This window comes from Protomyctophum parallelum, assembly GCF_964188405.1.
Source record: "Protomyctophum parallelum genome assembly, chromosome: 4".
Taxonomy (NCBI): Eukaryota; Metazoa; Chordata; class Actinopteri; order Myctophiformes; family Myctophidae; genus Protomyctophum; species Protomyctophum parallelum.
Window position 1 is genome coordinate 57,012,025 of NC_139700.1, and position 20,900 is coordinate 57,032,924.

The window sequence follows — 20,900 nt, forward strand, 5'->3', positions numbered from 1 at the left end:
ATAAACATATGAATAAAGTAAATAAACATAAGTAAAGGATATTTAGACTTCCCTCTCATGCCCAGTCATTATAAATAAACATAAGTAAAGTATATTTAGACTTCCCTCTCATGCCCAGTCATTATAAACATATAAATAAACATAAGTAAAGGATATTTAGACTTCCCTCTCATGCCCAGTCATTATAAACATATAAATAAACATAAATAAAGGATATTTAGACTTCCCTCTCATGCCCAGTCATTATAAACATATAAATAAACATAAGTAAAGGATATTTAGACTTCCCTCTCATGCCCAGTCATTATAAACATATAAATAAACATAAGTAAAGGATATTTAGACTTCCCTCTCATGCCCAGTCATTATAAACATATGAATAAAGTAAATAAACATAAGTAAAGGATATTTAGACTTCCCTCTCATGCCCAGTCATTATAAACATATAAATAAAGTAAATAAACATAAGTAAAGGATATTTAGACTTCCCTCTCATGCCCAGTCATTATAAACATATAAATAAACATAAGTAAAGGATATTTAGACTTCCCTCTCATGCCCAGTCATTATAAACATATAAATAAACATAAGTAAAGGATATTTAGACTTCCCTCTCATGCCCAGTCATTATAAACATATAAATAAACATAAGTAAAGGATATTTAGACTTCCCTCTCATGCCCAGCCTCCGGGCCTTCATGTTGGGGAAAACGTTCTTCATAATCTTCCCAAAGTCAGCAGCGCTCAGAGGATTGTAGCCCAGATTGTCACAGTAGCTCCTGTTAGTGGAAACAACATTATTATTATTACTATTATTATTATTGTTGTCTCCACCAGGCCGAAGGCATGGGGAGAGAGTATGTTTACTCCGTCCGTCTGTCTGTCCGTCCGTCCGTCCGTGTGTCTGTGTCTGTGTCCGTGTGTGTGTGTGTGTGTGTGTGTGTGCACACACTCCCTGGATGCCAACGATGCACCCACATCTTCCAGATAGGCCTGTTATAGTGCCACCAGGAGGCCGACCTTTGAAAAACATTTTATTTTTATATTACTCCTCCAGATTCTGTCCAAGAATCGTTACACACTATCTCTATAGTCATGTATTCATGACGGATCTGTCCGATGTTTCCTATTCCATCCTGATTGGCTAACATTGGCTTTCAAAGTTTGCAGGGTTGGACCGTTTTGAACAAAAAGCCTCAAATCATGAACGCATCGCAGACCTCCTGCCTGGGTAGAGAGGTCTCGGGATGTATTTAAAGACCTCCTGCTTGGGTAGAGAGGTCTAGGGGTGTATTTAAAGACCTCCTGCATGTGGTAGAGAGGTCTCAGGGTGTATTTAAAGACCTCCTGCTTGGGTAGAGAGGTCTCGGGGTGTATTTAAAGACCTCCTGTTTGGGTAGAGAGGTCTCGGGGTGTATTTAAAGACCTCCTGCTTGGGTAGAGAGGTTTCAGGGTGTATTTAAAGACCTCCTGCTTGGGTAGAGAGGTCTCGGGGTGTATTTAAAGACCTCCTGCTTGGGTAGAGAGGTCTCGGGGTGTAATTAAAGACCTCCTGCTTGGGTAGAGGTCTCGGGGTGTATTTAAAGACCTCCTGCTTGGGTAGAGATGTCTCGGGGTGTAATTAAAGACCTCCTGCTTGGTAGAGAGGTCTCGGGGTGTATTTAAAGACCTCCTGCTTGGGTAGAGAGGTCTCGGGTGTATTTAAAGACCTCCTGCTTGGGTAGAGAGGTCTCAGGGTGTATTTAAAGACCTCCTGCTTGGGTAGAGAGGTCTCAGGGTGTATTTAAAGACCTCCTGCTTGGGTAGAGAGGTCTCGGGGTGTATTTAAAGACCTCCTGTTTGGGTAGAGAGGTCTCAGGGTGTATTTAAAGACCTCCTGCTTGGGTAGAGAGGTCTCGGGGTCTATGTAAACCTACTTGTACTCATCATAGACCTCCTGCTTGGGTAGAGAGGTCTCAGGGTGTATTTAAAGACCTCCTGCTTGGGTAGAGAGGTCTCAGGGTGTAATTAAAGACCTCCTGCTTGGGTAGAGAGGTCTCGGGGTGTATTTAAATACCTCCTGCTTGGGTAGAGAGGTCTCGGGGTGTATTTAAATACCTCCTGTTTGGGTAGAGAGGTCTCGGGGTGTATTTAAAGACCTCCTGCTTGGGTAGAGAGGTCTCGGAGTGTATTTAAAGACCTCCTGCTTGGGTAGAGAGGTCTCGGGGTGTATTTAAAGACCTCCTGCTTGGGTAGAGAGGTCTCGGGGTGTATTTAAAGACCTCCTGCTTGGGTAGAGAGGTCTCGGGGTGTATTTAAAGACCTCCTGCTTGGGTAGAGAGGTCTCGGGGTGTATTTAAAGACCTCCTGCTTAGGTAGAGAGGTCTCGGGGTGTAATTAAAGACCTCCTGCTTGGGTAGAGGTCTCGGGGTGTATTTAAAGACCTCCTGCTTGGGTAGAGATGTCTCGGGGTGTAATTAAAGACCTCCTGCTTGGTAGAGAGGTCTCGGGGTGTATTTAAAGACCTCCTGCTTGGGTAGAGAGGTCTCGGGTGTATTTAAAGACCTCCTGCTTGGGTAGAGAGGTCTCAGGGTGTATTTAAAGACCTCCTGCTTGGGTAGAGAGGTCTCGGGGTGTATTTAAAGACCTCCTGTTTGGGTAGAGAGGTCTCAGGGTGTATTTAAAGACCTCCTGCTTGGGTAGAGAGGTCTCGGGGTCTATGTAAACCTACTTGTACTCATCATAGACCTCCTGCTTGGGTAGAGAGGTCTCAGGGTGTATTTAAAGACCTCCTGCTTGGGTAGAGAGGTCTCAGGGTGTAATTAAAGACCTCCTGCTTGGGTAGAGAGGTCTCGGGGTGTATTTAAAGACCTCCTGCTTGGGTAGAGAGGTCTCGGGGTGTATTTAAATACCTCCTGCTTGGGTAGAGAGGTCTCGGGGTGTATTTAAATACCTCCTGTTTGGGTAGAGAGGTCTCGGGGTGTATTTAAAGACCTCCTGCTTGGGTAGAGAGGTCTCGGAGTGTATTTAAAGACCTCCTGCTTGGGTAGAGAGGTCTCGGGGTGTATTTAAAGACCTCCTGCTTGGGTAGAGAGGTCTCGGGGTGTATTTAAAGACCTCCTGCTTGGGTAGAGAGGTCTCGGGGTGTATTTAAAGACCTCCTGCTTGGGTAGAGAGGTCTCGGGGTGTATTTAAAGACCTCCTGCTTGGGTAGAGAGGTCTCGGGGTGTATGTAAACCTACTTGTACTCATCATAGACCTCCTGCTTGGGCAGAGAGGTTTCGGGGTGCTCCTCCAGGTGGTTCCGGATCCAGTTGAAAGCGTACATCTGCTGAGTCCGACTGGACGACATGGAGGTCTGGTCACTACGGCAACACAGCACACACACACAGCTGCGTCAGTACCAACAATGACAATAACAATGACATATAATAATAATAATAATAATAATAATAATAATAATAATAATAATAATAATAATAATAATACCATAGTCCAGGTGTAGTGGAACCTCTCTGAGTCTCAGCCCTGACGGGAGGGAGACAATTAACCCATTTAGACAACAACAAAAGGACAATTTATTGTCAACTACTTCCATGAGAGGAGAGAGGTGGTGGAGTTAGTTGCTTTAGCTGACAGTTTGAGGGTCCAACGGAGTTAAGAGGTTTTGTCCAAAGCACTTTTTACTACTTTAATTACTACCATCGGTTCAATATATTCGAAACAACACACAAACGTAAAGTGTGTTCAATAGCACTGATTTATGGAACAACACACAGACGTAAAGGGTGTTCAATAGCACTGATTTATGGAACAACACACAGACGTAAAGGGTGTTCAATAGCACTGATTTATGGAACAACACACAGACGTAAAGGGTGTTCAACAGCACTGATTTATGAAACAACACACAGACGTAAAGTGTGTTCAATAGCACTGATTTATGTGCTCAGTGACATGTTGTAGTTTTAGTAAAAACAGAGAGATGTGTTTGGGTGAGCGGTGAGTCTCTTACCACCGCGGCTCAGTGACATGTTGTAGTTTTAGTAAAAACAGAGAGAGATGTGTTTGGGTGAGCGGTGAGTCTCTTACCACCGCGGCTCAGTGACGTCATGTTGTAGTTTTAGTAAAAACAGAGAGGTGTGTTTGGGTGAGCGGTGAGTCTCTTACCACCGCGGCTCAGTGACGTCATGTTGTAGTTTTAGTAAAACAGAGAGGTGTGTTTGGGTGAGCGGTGAGTCTCTTACCACCGCGGCTCAGTGACGTCATGTTGTAGTTTTAGTAAAAACAGAGAGATGTGTTTGGGTGAGCGGTGAGTCTCTTACCACCGCGGCTCAGTGACGTCATGTTGTAGTTTTAGTAAAAACAGAGAGATGTGTTTGGGTGAGCGGTGAGTCTCTTACCACCGCGGCTCAGTGACGTCATGTTGTAGTTTTAGTAAAAACAGAGAGATGTGTTTGGGTGAGCGGTGAGTCTCTTACCACCGCGGCTCAGTGACGTCATGTTGTAGTTTTAGTAAAAACAGAGAGATGTGTTTGGGTGAGCGGTGAGTCTCTTACCACCGCGGCTCAGTGACGTCATGTTGTAGTTTTAGTAAAAACAGAGAGATGTGTTTGGGTGAGCGGTGAGTCTCTTACCACCGCGGCTCAGTGACGTCATGTTGTAGTTTTAGTAAAAACAGAGAGATGTGTTTGGGTGAGCGGTGAGTCTCTTACCACCGCGGCTCAGTGACGTCATGTTGTAGTTTTAGTAAAAACAGAGAGATGTGTTTGGGTGAGCAGTGAGTCTCTTACCACCGCGGCTCAGTGACGTCATGTTGTAGTTTTAGTAAAAACAGAGAGAGATGTGTTTGGGTGAGCGGTGAGTCTCTTACCACCGTGGCTCAGTGACGTCATGTTGTAGTTTTAGTAAAAACAGAGAGATGTGTTTGGGTGAGCAGTGAGTCTCTTACCACCGCGGCTCAGTGACGTCATGTTGTAGTTTTAGTAAAAACAGAGAGAGATGTGTTTGGGTGAGCAGTGAGTCTCTTACCACCGCGGCTCAGTGACGTCATGTTGTAGTTTTAGTAAAAACAGAGAGATGTGTTTGGGTGAGAGGTGAGTCTCTTACCACCGCGGCTCAGTGACGTCATGTTGTAGTTTTAGTAAAAACAGAGAGGTGTGTTTGGGTGAGCAGTGAGTCTCTTACCACCGCGGCTCAGTGACGTCATGTTGTAGTTTTAGTAAAAACAGAGAGATGTGTTTGGGTGAGCGGTGAGTCTCTTACCACCGCGGCTCAGTGACGTCATATTGTAGTTTTAGTAAAAACAGAGAGATGTGTTTGGGTGAGCGGTGAGTCTCTTACCACCGCGGCTCAGTGACGTCATGTTGTAGTTTTAGTAAAAACAGAGAGATGTGTTTGGGTGAGCAGTGAGTCTCTTACCACCGCGGCTCAGTGACGTCATGTTGTAGTTTTAGTAAAAACAGAGAGAGATGTGTTTGGGTGAGCAGTGAGTCTCTTACCACCGCGGCTCAGTGACGTCATGTTGTAGTTTTAGTAAAAACAGAGAGATGTGTTTGGGTGAGCGGTGAGTCTCTTACCACCGCGGCTCAGTGACGTCATGTTGTAGTTTTAGTAAAAACAGAGAGGTGTGTTTGGGTGAGCAGTGAGTCTCTTACCACCGCGGCTCAGTGACGTCATGTTGTAGTTTTAGTAAAAACAGAGAGGTGTGTTTGGGTGAGCGGTGAGTCTCTTACCACCGCGGCTCAGTGACGTCATGTTGTAGTTTTAGTAAAAACTGGACTATGAACAGGTCTTAAAGGTCCGTCCAGACCTCTAGTTGAACCAGAAGCTAATATAAATTAGAAACATTACCTCTAGTTTAATATCAATTATAAACATTACCTCTTGTCGTTGCCTGATGGACCTGAAGGCAACTTAAGGTAGAGGTAGAGTTTTTCGATGTCTGTAAACTTCTCAACATCTTGCTGTAAAGACAAAACATTGTGTTATTATATATTATATATATATACTGTTATATATGAAATAAGCTGTAAAGAGAAAACATTGTGTTTCATCAGTATCACATCTTGCTTTAAAGACAATGTGTTATTATATTATATATATATATATACTGTTATATATTAAATAAGCTGTAAAGAGAAAACATTTGTTAAATCAGTATAAGCGCATAGAGAACATGATGGTAATTAATTACACTAGTAATTAATCGCTCATCATGTCAGTATCGGCTTTTGTGATGATGGTTTCTATATCTCTCAAAAGGTATGTTTAATTTAAAATATGTTTATGTTGTGTCAACATTATAATAATTATTATTTTTAATACATACTAGTGTAGATCATATCGGCTATCGGCCATAACAGCAATTAATTATATGAGATATTCCTGTCGGCCAGACCTTTCATATCGAAACCGCCCTCCGTCTGTCTGTCTGTCTGTCTGTCTGTCTGTCTGTCTGTCTGTCTGTCTGTCTGTCTGTCTGTCTGTCTCTCAGCTGTCCTTCTGTCTGTCTCTCAGCTGTCTGTCTCTCAATAATAATTGATTACTTACCAATATGTTTTCCACTTTTGATTGTACAGATTTACTGAAACAAAACAAAAAACAGACGGAAAAGTTAAATCATCCAGAAGACAAGGAAACAACAACTAGAAACTGTCGCAGCAGAGGCTGGTGGTGTGTGTGTGTGTGTGTGTGTGTGTGTGTGTGTGTGTGTGTGTGTGTGTGTGTGTGTGTGACATCTCACAGTGGATGTCCTCCAACCACCTCAAGCTGAACCCAGACAAGACTGAGCTTCTCTTCTTCCCAGCTAAGTCCTGCCCTATGTTATGTATAGACTGAGCTTCTCTTCTTCCCAGCTAAGTCCTGCCCTATGCGGGAGCTAACTATCTCCGTAGACATCGCCCTGGTAACGTCTGTCCCGACAGCCAGGAACCTCTGTGTTGTCCTGGACAGTCAGCTCTCGTTCAAAGCTCACATCACAGCTGTCACTCCATCCTGTAGGTTCACACTCTAGTCTATAACATACGACGAATTAGACCGTTCCTCACCCAGGAATCAGCCCAGCTCCTAATCCAGACAACAGTCTTGTCAAAACTTGACTATTGTAACTCCTTCCTTACTGGCCTACCAGCATGTGCACTTAAGCCTCTCCAGCTGATCCAAAATGCCGCAGCTCGCTTGGTCTTCAACCAAAATTCTCACACGACTCCCGCCTGCTCCGCTCCCACCACTGGCTCCCGGTCGCTGCCCGCACAGAATACAAAACTCTGGCTCCCCCATATCTTGCAAGTATGATTGAACCCTACAAACCCTCCCGTGCACTCAGATCAGCCAACGCAGGGAAACTGGAAGTACCCTCACTAAAAACGCCGGGACAACAACGCTCCACACGTCCCAAACTCTTCTCCCTTCTGGCTCCAAAACTGTGGAATGCACTTCCCATTGCAGTCAGAACTGCAGCATCACTCCCAATCTTCCGCCGCAGTCTGAAAACCCACCTTTTCAGACTCCATCATGGCCCATAGCACTTACCCTATCCCCTTAGATAGCATTTCCGTAGACTTAGATAGCATTTGATACAGACTTATAGCATGTTATGTAGACAGCACTATAATTGCATTGTATGTAGTCATAGCACGCCATAGTACATATGTATAGCATAGTAGTATATATGTATAGTTTATATGTATAGTTTCATTATATAGATATTCCACTGTTACTTTCTTAGCGTACGCATGTTTCATGATAAATGTGATGTATTCCCATTCTCTTGCTTAATGTAAGTCGCTCTGGATTAAGAGCGTCTGCTAAATGCCTAAATTGTAAATTGTAAATTGAGGAACCCTAAGTTGACACTAATAAGGGCCTTTCTCGGCCCCTATTTAACAAGATATGCCAGGGACCCCCATAAGAGAAGATGTGTACAGCTCTAGCAGTGATTCAGGGACCCCCATAAGAGGAGATGTTTACGGCTCTAGCAGTGATTCAGGGACCCCCATAAGAGAAGACGTTTACGGCTCTAGCAGTGATTCAGGGACCCCCATAAGAGAAGACGTTTATGTCTCTAGCAGTGATTCAGGGACCCCCATAAGAGAAGATATTTACGGCTCTAGCAGTGATTCAGGGACCCCCATAAGAGAAGACGTTTACGGCTCTAGCAGTGATTCAGGGACCCCCATAAGAGAAGATGTTTATGTCTCTACAGTGATTCAGGGACCCCCATAAGAGAAGATGTTTACAGCTCTAGCAGTGATTCAGGGACCCCCATAAGAGAAGATGTTTATGTCTCTAGCAGTGATTCAGGGACCCCCATAAGAGAAGATGTTTACGTCTCTAGCAGTGATTCAGGGACCCCCATAAGAGAAGATGTTTACGGCTCTAGCAGTGATTCTCAACCCGTTTAATTTCAAGGACCCCCAGTTTGACATGCATTAGTCTACCATTCCCGCTCGGGGCGCTGTGGGTGCTGGCGGCGTGTTTCCTCCTCCGCGTCATCAGTGCCCATACCCGAAGGCGGGGTTGGCGAAAGGGCCTTTCTGTGTGGAGTTTGCATGTTCTCCCCGTGTCCCCTAGGGTAGGTACCCTCACAAAAAACATGCAGTAATCCTGGTCTCTAAACTGCCTCCCCCTGGCCAGCCGGGGCGCCTGATGGAGGGGAAAGGAACTGGTCTCTATACTGCCTCCCCCTGGCCAGCCGGGGCGCCTGATGGAGGGGAAAGGAACTGGTCTCTATACTGCCTCCCCCTGGCCAGCCGGGGCGCCTGATGGAGGGGAAAGGAACTGGTCTCTATACTGCCTCCCCCTGGCCAGCCGGGGCGCCTGATGGAGGGGAAAGGAACTGGTCTCTATACTGCCTCCCCCTGGCCAGCCGGGGCGCCTGATGGAGGGGAAAGGAACTGGTTGGAATAACGTGTTCCTTCCACGCGCTACGTCCAACCAGGGAAACTCCCCCCTGTCAGGTGTAAAGGAGCAACTTGGACACTCAAGCATGAAGGAAGCATGAGTTAAGTCTGTTGCTCTCCCCAGGTTGGCAGAGGGTGTGTAGAGCCCAGAATCACATTAGATGATTGACACAGGGGTGAAAATGGGTTACAAAATCGTGGGATAAAAAATATATAAAAAAAAAAATTCCAGCTTTTCACCGGAGGAGAAAACCTTATATATCTTTAAGTGGTGCAACCACTTCTGCATCCAGCGATGTCCGCCTGTATCCTGTATCCTGTATCATGAGCACGAGTGGTGTGCGCATGCATGAAATTGGAACGAGAGAAGTATGTGACATGGCTGCCACCTGCTGGACGCAAACGATACAGAGAATGCCATGGAAGAGGGAAACAAAATCATAAACACACACACACACACACACACACACACACACACACACACACACACACACACACACACACACACACACACACACACACACACACACACACACACACACACACACACACACACTTCCAGACGAGAGGCCCCCTTCCCTGCGATACAAATTGGAACGATACAGAGAACCATTAGACGGGAGTTGCACCACTCGGTTCACACTGGTGTGATTTTTTTCAAAATGAGTTAATAGCACAGGTAGACTCTTCACATACTACATCATGTCTGTAATAAGTGTTATGATGTACTAAGACATCAGAGACACATACTGTCTGTCCACTGTACCAAGACATCAGAGACACATACTGTCCACTGTACCAAGACATCAGAGACACATACTGTCCACTGTACCAAGACATCAGAGACACATACTGTCCACTGTACTAAGACATCAGAGACACATACTGTCCACTGTACCAAGACATCAGAGACACATACTGTCCACTGTACTAAGACATCAGAGACACATACTGTCCACTGTACCAAGACATCAGAGACACATACTGTCCACTGTACTAAGACATCAGAGACACATACTGTCCACTGTACCAAGACATCAGAGACACATACTGTCCACTGTACCAAGACATCAGAGACACATACTGTCTGTCCACTGTACCAAGACATCAGAGACACATACTGTCCACTGTACCAAGACATCAGAGACACATACTGTCTGTCCACTGTACCAAGACATCAGAGACACATACTGTCCACTGTACCAAGACATCAGAGACACATACTGTCTGTCCACTGTACCAAGACATCAGAGACACATACTGTCCACTGTACCAAGACATCAGAGACACATACTGTCCACTGTACCAAGACATCAGAGACACATACTGTCTGTCCACTGTACCAAGACATCAGAGACACATACTGTCCACTGTACCAAGACATCAGAGACACATACTGTCTGTCCACTGTACCAAGACATCAGAGACACATACTGTCCACTGTACCAAGACATCAGAGACACATACTGCCTGTCCACTGTACCAAGACATCAGAGACACATACTGTCCACTGTACCAAGACATCAGAGACACATACTGTCCACTGTACCAATATATCAGAGACACATACTGTCTGTCCACTGTACCAAGACATCAGAGACACATACTGTCCACTGTACCAAGACATCAGAGACACATACTGTCCACTGTACCAATATATCAGAGACACATACTGTCTGTCCACTGTACCAAGACATCAGAGACACATACTGTCTGTCCACTGTACCAAGACATCAGAGACACATACTGTCTGTCCACTGTACCAAGACATCAGAGACACATACTGTCTGTCCACTGTACCAAGACATCAGAGACACATACTGTCTGTCCACTGTACCAAGTCGTCAGAGACACATACTGTCTGTTCACTGTACCAAGACATCAGAGACACATACAGTCTGTCCACTGTACCAAGACATCAGAGACACATACTGTCTGTCCACTGTACCAAGACATCAGAGACACATACTGTCCACTGTACCAAGACATCAGAGACGCATACTGTCTGTCCACTGTACCAAGACATCAGAGACACATACTGTCTGTCCACTGTACCAAGACATCAGAGACACATACTGTCTGTCCACTGTACCAAGACATCAGAGACACATACTGTCTGTCCACTGTATGTACCAAGACATCAGAGACACATACTGTCTGTCCACTGTACCAAGACATCATAGACACATACTGTCCACTGTACCAAGACATCAGAGACACATACTGTCCACTGTACCAAGACATCAGAGACACATACTGTCCACTGTACCAAGACATCAGAGACACATACTGTCTGTCCACTGTACCAAGACATCAGAGACACATACTGTCTGTCCACTGTACCAAGACATCAGAGACACATACTCTCCACTGTACCAAGACATCAGACACATAATGTCCACTGTACCAAGACATCATAGACACATACTGTCCACTGTACCAATATATCAGAGACACATACTGTCCACTGTACCAAGACATCATAGACACATACTGTCAACTGTACCAAGACATCATAGACACATACTGTCCACTGTACCAAGACATCAGAGACACATACTGTCTGTTCACTGTACCAAGACATCAGAGACACATAATGTCTGTCCACTGTACCAAGACATCAGAGACACACACTGTCCACTGTACCAAGACATCAGAGACACATACTGTCTGTCCACTGTACCAAAACATCAGAGACACATACTGTCTGTCCACTGCACCAAGACATCAGAGACACATACTGTCTGTCCACTGTACCAATATATCAGAGACACATACTGTCCACTGTACCAAGACATCAGAGACACATACTGTCTGTCCACTGTACGAATATATCAGAGACACATACTGTCTGTCCACTGTACCAAGACATCAGAGACACATACTGTCTGTCCACTGTACCAAGACATCAGAGACACATACTGCCTGTCCACTGTACCAATACATCAGAGACACATAAAGTCCACTGTACCAAGACATCAGAGACACATACTGTCTGTTCACTGTACCAAGACATCAGAGACACAGACTGTGTGTCCACTGTACCAAGACATCAGAGACACATACTGTCTGTCCACTGTACCAAGACATCAGATACACATACTGTCTGTCCACTGTACCAAGACATCAGAGACACATACTGTCTGTCCACTGCACCAAGACATCAGAGACACATAATGTCTGTCCACTGTACCAAGACATCAGAGACACATACTGTCTGTCCACTGTACCAAGACATCAGAGACACATACTGTCTGTTCACTGTACCAAGACATCATAGACACATACTGTCCACTGTACCAAGACATCAGAGACACATACTGTCCACTGTACCAAGACATCAGAGACACATACTGTCCACTGTACCAAGAAATCAGAGACACATACTGTCTGTCCACTGTACCAAGACATCAGAGACGCATACTGTCTGTCCACTGTACCAAGACATCAGAGACACATACTGTCTGTCCACTGTACCAAGACATCAGAGACACATACTGTCTGTACACTGTACCAAGACATCATAGACACATACTGTCCACTGTACCAAGACATCAGAGACACATACTGTCCACTGTACCAAGACATCAGAGACACATACTGTCCACTGTACCAAGAAATCAGAGACACATACTGTCTGTCCACTGTACCAAGACATCAGAGACGCATACTGTCTGTCCACTGTACCAAGACATCAGAGACACATACTGTCTGTCCATTGTACCAAGACATCAGAGACGCATACTGTCTGTCCACTGTACCAAGACATCAGAGACACATACTGTCTGCCCATTGTACCAAGACATCAGAGACACATACTGTCCACTGTACCAAGACATCAGAGACACATACTGTCTGTCCACTGTACCAAGACATCAGAGACACATACTCTCCACTGTACCAAGACATCAGAGACACATAATGTCCACTGTACCAAGACATCAGAGACACATACTGTCTGTCCACTGTACCAAGTCATCAGAGACACATACTGTCTGTTCACTGTACCAAGACATCAGAGACACATACTGTCTGTCCACTGTACCAAGACATCATAGACACATACTGTCCACTGTACCAAGACATCAGAGACACATACTGTCTGTCCACTGTACCAAGACATCAGAGACACATACTGTCTGTCCACTGCACCAAGACATCAGAGACACATACTGTTGTCCACTGTACCAATATATCAGAGACACATACTGTCTGTCCACTGTACCAAGACATCAGAGACACATACTGTCCACTGTACCAAGACATCAGAGACACATACTGTCCACTGTACCAAGACATCAGAGACACATACTGTCTGTCCACTGTACCAAGACATCAGAGACACATACTGTCTGTCCACTGTACGAATATATCAGAGACACATACTGTCTGTCCACTGTACCAAGACATCAGAGACACATACTGTCCACTGTACCAAGTCATCAGAGACAAATACTGCCTGTCCACTGTACCAATACATCAGAGACACATACTGTCTGTCCACTGTACCAAGACATCAGAGACACATACTGTCCACTGTACCAAGACATCAGAGACACATACTGCCTGTCCACTGTACCAATACATCAGAGACACATACTGTCTGTCCACTGTACCAAGACATCAGAGACACATACTGTCTGTCCACTGTACCAAGACATCAGACACATACTGTCTGTCCACTGCACCAAGACATCAGAGACACATACTGTCTGTCCACTGTACCAATACATCAGAGACACATACTGTCTGTCCACTGTACCAAGACATCAGAGACACATACTGTCTGTCCACTGTACCAAGACATCAGAGACACATACTGTCTGTCCACTGTACCAAGACATCAGAGACACACACTGTCCACTGTACCAAGACATCAGAGACACATACTATCCACTGTACCAAGACATCAGAGACACATAATGTCCACTGTACCAAGACATCAGAGACACATACTGTCTGTCCACTGTACCAAGTCATCAGAGATACATACTGTCTGTTCACTGTACCAAGACATCAGAGACACATACAGTCTGTCCACTGTACCAAGACATCATAGACACATACTGTCCACTGTACCAAGACATCAGAGACACATACTGTCTGTCCACTGTACCAAGACATCAGAGACACATACTGTCTGTCCACTGCACCAAGACATCAGAGACACATATTGTCTGTCCACTGTACCAATATATCAGAGACACATACTGTCCACTGTACCAATATATCAGAGACACATACTGTCTGTCCACTGTACCAAGACATCAGAGACACATACTGTCCACTTTACCAAGACATCAGAGACACATACTGCCTGTCCACTGTACCAAGACATCAGAGACACATACTGTCCACTGTACCAAGACATCAGAGACACATACTGTCTGTCCACTGTACCAAGACATCAGAGACACATACTGTCTGCCCACTGTACCAATATATCAGAGACACATACTGTCTGTCCACTGTGCCAAGACATCAGAGACACATACTGTCCACTGTACCAAGACATCAGAGACACATACTGCCTGTCCACTGTACCAATACATCAGAGACACATACTGTCCACTGTACCAAGACATCAGAGACACATACTGTCTGTTCACTTTACCAAGACATCAGAGACACATAATGTCTGTCCACTGCACCAAGATATCAGAGACACATACTGTCTGTCCACTGTACCAATATATCAGAGACACATACTGTCCACTGCACCAATATATCGGAGACACATACTGTCTGTCCACTGTCCTAAGACATCAGAGACACATACTGTCCACTGTACCAAGACATCAGAGACACATACTGCCTGTCCACTGTACCAATACATCGGAGACACATACTGTCTGTCCACTGTACCAAGACATCAGAGACACATACTGTCTGTCCACTGTACCAATATATCAGAGACACATACTGTCTGTCCACTGTACCAAGACATCAGAGACACATACTGTCCACTGTACCAAGACATCAGAGACACATACTGCCTGTCCACTGTACCAATAAATCAGAGACACATACTGTCTGTCCACTGTACCAAGACATCATAGACATACTGTCCACTGTACCAAGACATCAGAGACACATACTGTCCACTGTACCAAGACATCAGAGACACATACAGTCTGTCCACTGTACCAAGACATCAGAGACACATACTGTCTGTCCACTGTACCAAGACATCAGAGACACATACTGTCCACTGTACCAAGACATCAGAGACACATACTGTCTGTCCACTGCACCAAGACATCAGAGACACATACTGTCTGTCCACTGTACCAAGACATCAGAGACACATACTGTCTGTCCACTGTACCAAGACATCAGAGACACATACTGTCTGTCCACTGTACCAAGACATCAGAGACACATACTGTCCACTGTACCAAGACATCAGAGACACATACTGTCTGTCCACTGCACCAAGACATCAGAGACACATACTGTCTGTCCACTGCACCAAGACATCAGAGACACATACTGTCTGTCCACTGTACCAATACATCAGAGACACATACTGTCTGTCCACTGTACCAAGACATCAGAGACACATACTGTCTGTCCACTGTACCAAGACATCAGAGACACATACTGTCTGTCCACTGTACCAAGACATCAGAGACACATACTGTCCAATGTACCAAGACATCAGATACACATACTATCCACTGTACCAAGACATCAGAGACACATAATGTCCACTGTACCAAGACATCAGAGACACATACTGTCTGTCCACTGTACCAAGTCATCAGAGATACATACTGTCTGTTCACTGTACCAAGACATCAGAGACACATACAGTCTGTCCACTGTACCAAGACATCATAGACACATACTGTCCACTGTACCAAGACATCAGAGACACATACTGTCTGTCCACTGTACCAAGACATCAGAGACACATACTGTCTGTCCACTGCACCAAGACATCAGAGACACATATTGTCTGTCCACTGTACCAATATATCAGAGACACATACTGTCCACTGTACCAATATATCAGAGACACATACTGTCTGTCCACTGTACCAAGACATCAGAGACACATACTGTCCACTTTACCAAGACATCAGAGACACATACTGCCTGTCCACTGTACCAAGACATCAGAGACACATACTGTCTGTCCACTGTACCAAGACATCAGAGACACATACTGTCTGCCCACTGTACCAATATATCAGAGACACATACTGTCTGTCCACTGTGCCAAGACATCAGAGACACATACTGTCCACTGTACCAAGACATCAGAGACACATACTGCCTGTCCACTGTACCAATACATCAGAGACACATACTGTCCACTGTACCAAGACATCAGAGACACATACTGTCTGTTCACTTTACCAAGACATCAGAGACACATAATGTCTGTCCACTGCACCAAGATATCAGAGACACATACTGTCTGTCCACTGTACCAATATATCAGAGACACATACTGTCCACTGCACCAATATATCGGAGACACATACTGTCTGTCCACTGTCCTAAGACATCAGAGACACATACTGTCCACTGTACCAAGACATCAGAGACACATACTGCCTGTCCACTGTACCAATACATCAGAGACACATACTGTCTGTCCACTGTACCAAGACATCAGAGACACATACTGTCTGTCCACTGTACCAATATATCAGAGACACATACTGTCTGTCCACTGTACCAAGACATCAGAGACACATACTGTCCACTGTACCAAGACATCAGAGACACATACTGCCTGTCCACTGTACCAATAAATCAGAGACACATACTGTCTGTCCACTGTACCAAGACATCATAGACATACTGTCCACTGTACCAAGACATCAGAGACACATACTGTCCACTGTACCAAGACATCAGAGACACATACAGTCTGTCCACTGTACCAAGACATCAGAGACACATACTGTCTGTCCACTGTACCAAGACATCAGAGACACATACTGTCCACTGTACCAAGACATCAGAGACACATACTGTCTGTCCACTGTACCAAGTCATCAGAGACACATACTGTCTGTTCACTGTACCAAGACATCAGAGACACATACTGTCTGTCCACTGTACCAAGACATCAGAGACACATACTGTCCACTGTACCAAGACATCAGAGACACATACTGTCTGTCCACTGCACCAAGACATCAGAGACACATACTGTCTGTCCACTGTACCAAGACATCAGAGACACATACTGTCTGTCCACTGTACCAAGACATCAGAGACACATACTGTCTGTCCACTGTACCAAGACATCAGAGACACATACTGTCCACTGTACCAAGACATCAGAGACACATACTGTCTGTCCACTGTACCAAGACATCAGAGGCACATACTGTCCACTGTACCAAGACATCAGAGACACATACTGTCTGTCCACTGTACCAAGACATCAGAGACACATACTGTCCACTGTACCAAGACATCAGAGACACATACTGTCTGTCCACTGTACCAAGACATCAGAGGCACATACTGTCCACTGTACCAAGACATCAGAGACACATACTGTCCACTGTACCAAGACACCAGAGACACATACTGTCCACTGTATCAAGACACCAGAGACACATACTGTCCACTGTACCAAGACACCAGAGACACATACTGTCTGTCCACTGTACCAAGACATCAGAGACACAGACTGTCTGTCCACTGTACCAAGACATCAGAGACACATACTGTCCACTGTACCAAGACATCAGAGACACATACTGTCTGTCCACTGTACCAAGACATCAGAGACACATACTGTCTGTCCACTGTACCAAGACATCAGAGACACATACTGTCTGTCCACTGTACCAAGACATCAGAGACACATACTGTCTGTCCACTGTACCAAGACATCAGAGACACATACTGTCTGTCCACTGTACCAAGACATCAGAGACACATACTGTCCACTGTACCAAGACATCAGAGACACATACTGTCTGTCCACTGTACCAAGACATCAGAGACACATACTGTCTGTCCACTGTACCAAGACATCAGAGACACATACTGTCCACTGTACCAAGACATCAGAGACACATACTGTCTGTCCACTGTACCAAGACATCAGAGGCACATACTGTCCACTGTACCAAGACATCAGAGACACATACTGTCCACTGTACCAAGACACCAGAGACACATACTGTCCACTGTATCAAGACACCAGAGACACATACTGTCCACTGTACCAAGACACCAGAGGCACATACTGTCTGTCCACTGTACCAAGACATCAGAGACACAGACTGTCTGTCCACTGTACCAAGACATCAGAGACACAGGCTGTCTGTCCACTGTACCAAGACATCAGAGACACATACTGTCCACTGTACCAAGACATCAGAGACACATACTGTCCACTGTACCGAGACATCAGAGACACAGACTGTCTGTCCACTGTACCAAGTCATCAGAGACACATACTGTCCACTGTACCAAGTCATCAGAGACACAGACTGTCTGTCCACTGTACCAAGTCATCAGAGACACATACTGTCCACTGTACCAAGTCATCAGAGACACAGACTGTCTGTCCACTGTACCAAGTCATCAGAGACACATACTGTCCACTGTACCAAGACATCAGAGACACATACTGTCTGTCCACTGTACCAAGTCATCAGAGACACAGACTGTCTGTCCACTGTACCAAGACATCAGAGACACATACTGTCTGTCCAGTCCACTGTACCAAGATATCAGAGACACAGACTGCCCACTGTACCAAGACATCAGAGACACATACTGTCTGTCCACTGTACCAAGACACCAGAGACACATACTGTCTGTCCACTGTACCAAGACATCAGAGACACATACTGCCCACTGTACCGAGACATCAGAGACACATACTGTCCACTGTACCAAGTCATCAGAGACACAGACTGTCTGTCCACTGTACCAAGTCATCAGAGACACAGACTGTCTGTCCACTGTACCAAGACATCAGAGACACAGACTGCCCCGCTCACATGGACAGTAAATGAGTCTACATAGATGCTACATAGATGCTAGCCTAGTATACACTACAGTGAGATGCTACATAGATGCTACATAGATGCTAGGCTAGTATACACTACAGTGAGATGCTACATAGATGCTACATAGATGCTAGGCTAGTATACACTACAGTGAGATGCTACATAGATGCTACATAGATGCTAGCCTAGTATACACCACAGTGAGATGCTACATAGATGCTAGGCTAGTATACAACAGTATACAGTGAAGAGACAGCATGATGATAGTCAACAGTTATAACCCTCTCTCTCTCATTGTGACAGACATGTAAGCCTTATGCACCTAGTGTGCATCAACACACACACACACACACACACACACACACACACACACACACACACACACACACACACACACACACACACACACACACACACACACACACACACACACACACACCTTGATTAACCTACATGACCAGCTACAAACTAAATCAATCAATCAATCAATCATTCATAACTATAAGCTACAGTCATAGTGTGAGTGACAGCTGTCAATCACCACTTCACCAGGGATATACAGCCCTCGTTCTGTTTGATGTCAATGGTACTGTAACACACACACACACACACACACACACACACACACACACACACACACACACACACACACACACACACACGCACACTGTGACACACACCTTAACGATAGAAGACACACACACACACACACACACACACACACACACACACACACACACACACACACACACACACACACACACACACACACACACACACACACACACACACACACACACCTTAACGATAGAAGACACACACACACACACACACACACACACACACACACACACACCTTAACGTCCTGAACAACGGATCAATAACAACACTATGTGTCGATCACGCTGTTTTTTATTTATTTATTGGCAAAGCTCACGTGACCTAGCGTTGTTTAGGGGCGTGTGTGTGTGTGTGTGTGTGTGTGTGTGTGTGTGTGTGTGTGTGTGTGTGTGTGTGTGTGTGTGTGTGTTGGCTTTGTGCAGCAACACAAATAAACAGCAGCTTCCATGCTAACGTTCACACGCACACACACACACACACACACACACACACACACACACACACACACACACACACACACACACACACACACACACACACACAGTGTATTTACCAGATGGAGTTCTTTATCTTGCCGTGCAGCGCGCTGGCCTCCGGGCCCTGCAGGCCGGGCAGCGGGGCGGACCCCCCCGCTCCTCCTCCTCCTCCGCTGGGGGGTCCGCCGCCCTGCGCGGGGGGCCCCCCGCCCGGCCCCGGACCCCCGGGGCCCCCGGGCGGGGGTCCCTGCGCGCCGCCGTGCTGTTGTTGTGGTTGCTGAGCCGCCGCAGCCATCACTGTTCCACTAGGCCTGCGCCATGTTGGGGCTGCACTGACTCTATGCTCCCCCTGGCGGCGGCACGGCGCACTGCACCCACACTGACTCTATGCTCCCCCTGGCGGCGGCACGGCGCACTGCACCCACACTGACTCTATGCTCCCCCTGGCGGCGGCACGGCGCACTGCACCCACACTGACTCTATGCTCCCCCTGGCGGCGGCACGGCGCACTGCACCCACACTGACTCTATGCTCCCCCTGGCGGCGGCCCCGTGCACTGCACTCACAATTCAATTCAATTCAATTCAAAGGAGCTTTATTGGCATGAGGAAACGTTTACATTGCCAAAGCAGAAAGCACAATACAACTAGTATTTGAGCTACGTTAAAAGTTATTTAACAGATGTAAAAATATAGATCTGATGTGGTTAAGTGATGCAGAGCGACTGAGATGGATTTATAGATCTATTAAAATATAGATCTGATGTGGTTAAGTGATGCAGAGCGACTGAGATGGATTTATAGATCTATTAAAATATAGATCTGATGTGGTTAAGTGATGCAGAGCGACTGAGATGGATTTTCGAACAAAATATATTTGCATTTAGAATATATAGAGAAAGCTTGGGACAGACGGACAAAGAAAAC

At 45.6% G+C, this 20,900-nt stretch overlaps 1 protein-coding gene across 1 annotated transcript in view; it reads right to left on the reverse strand.

Moving 5' to 3' along the window:
- The window catches only part of LOC310857300 (DNA-binding protein RFX7-like), a 50,771-nt gene extending 30,488 nt beyond the window's left edge, over positions 1 to 20,283 (reverse strand). The window contains 6 exon segments of the mRNA XM_083762913.1: positions 663 to 779; positions 3,222 to 3,344; positions 3,469 to 3,507; positions 5,863 to 5,945; positions 6,532 to 6,565; positions 20,052 to 20,283. Coding sequence (XP_083619039.1) covers positions 663 to 779; positions 3,222 to 3,344; positions 3,469 to 3,507; positions 5,863 to 5,945; positions 6,532 to 6,565; positions 20,052 to 20,269 — 614 coding nt within the window. The 5' untranslated portion in view covers positions 20,270 to 20,283.
- Positions 20,284 to 20,900: the final 617 nt, after the last annotated feature.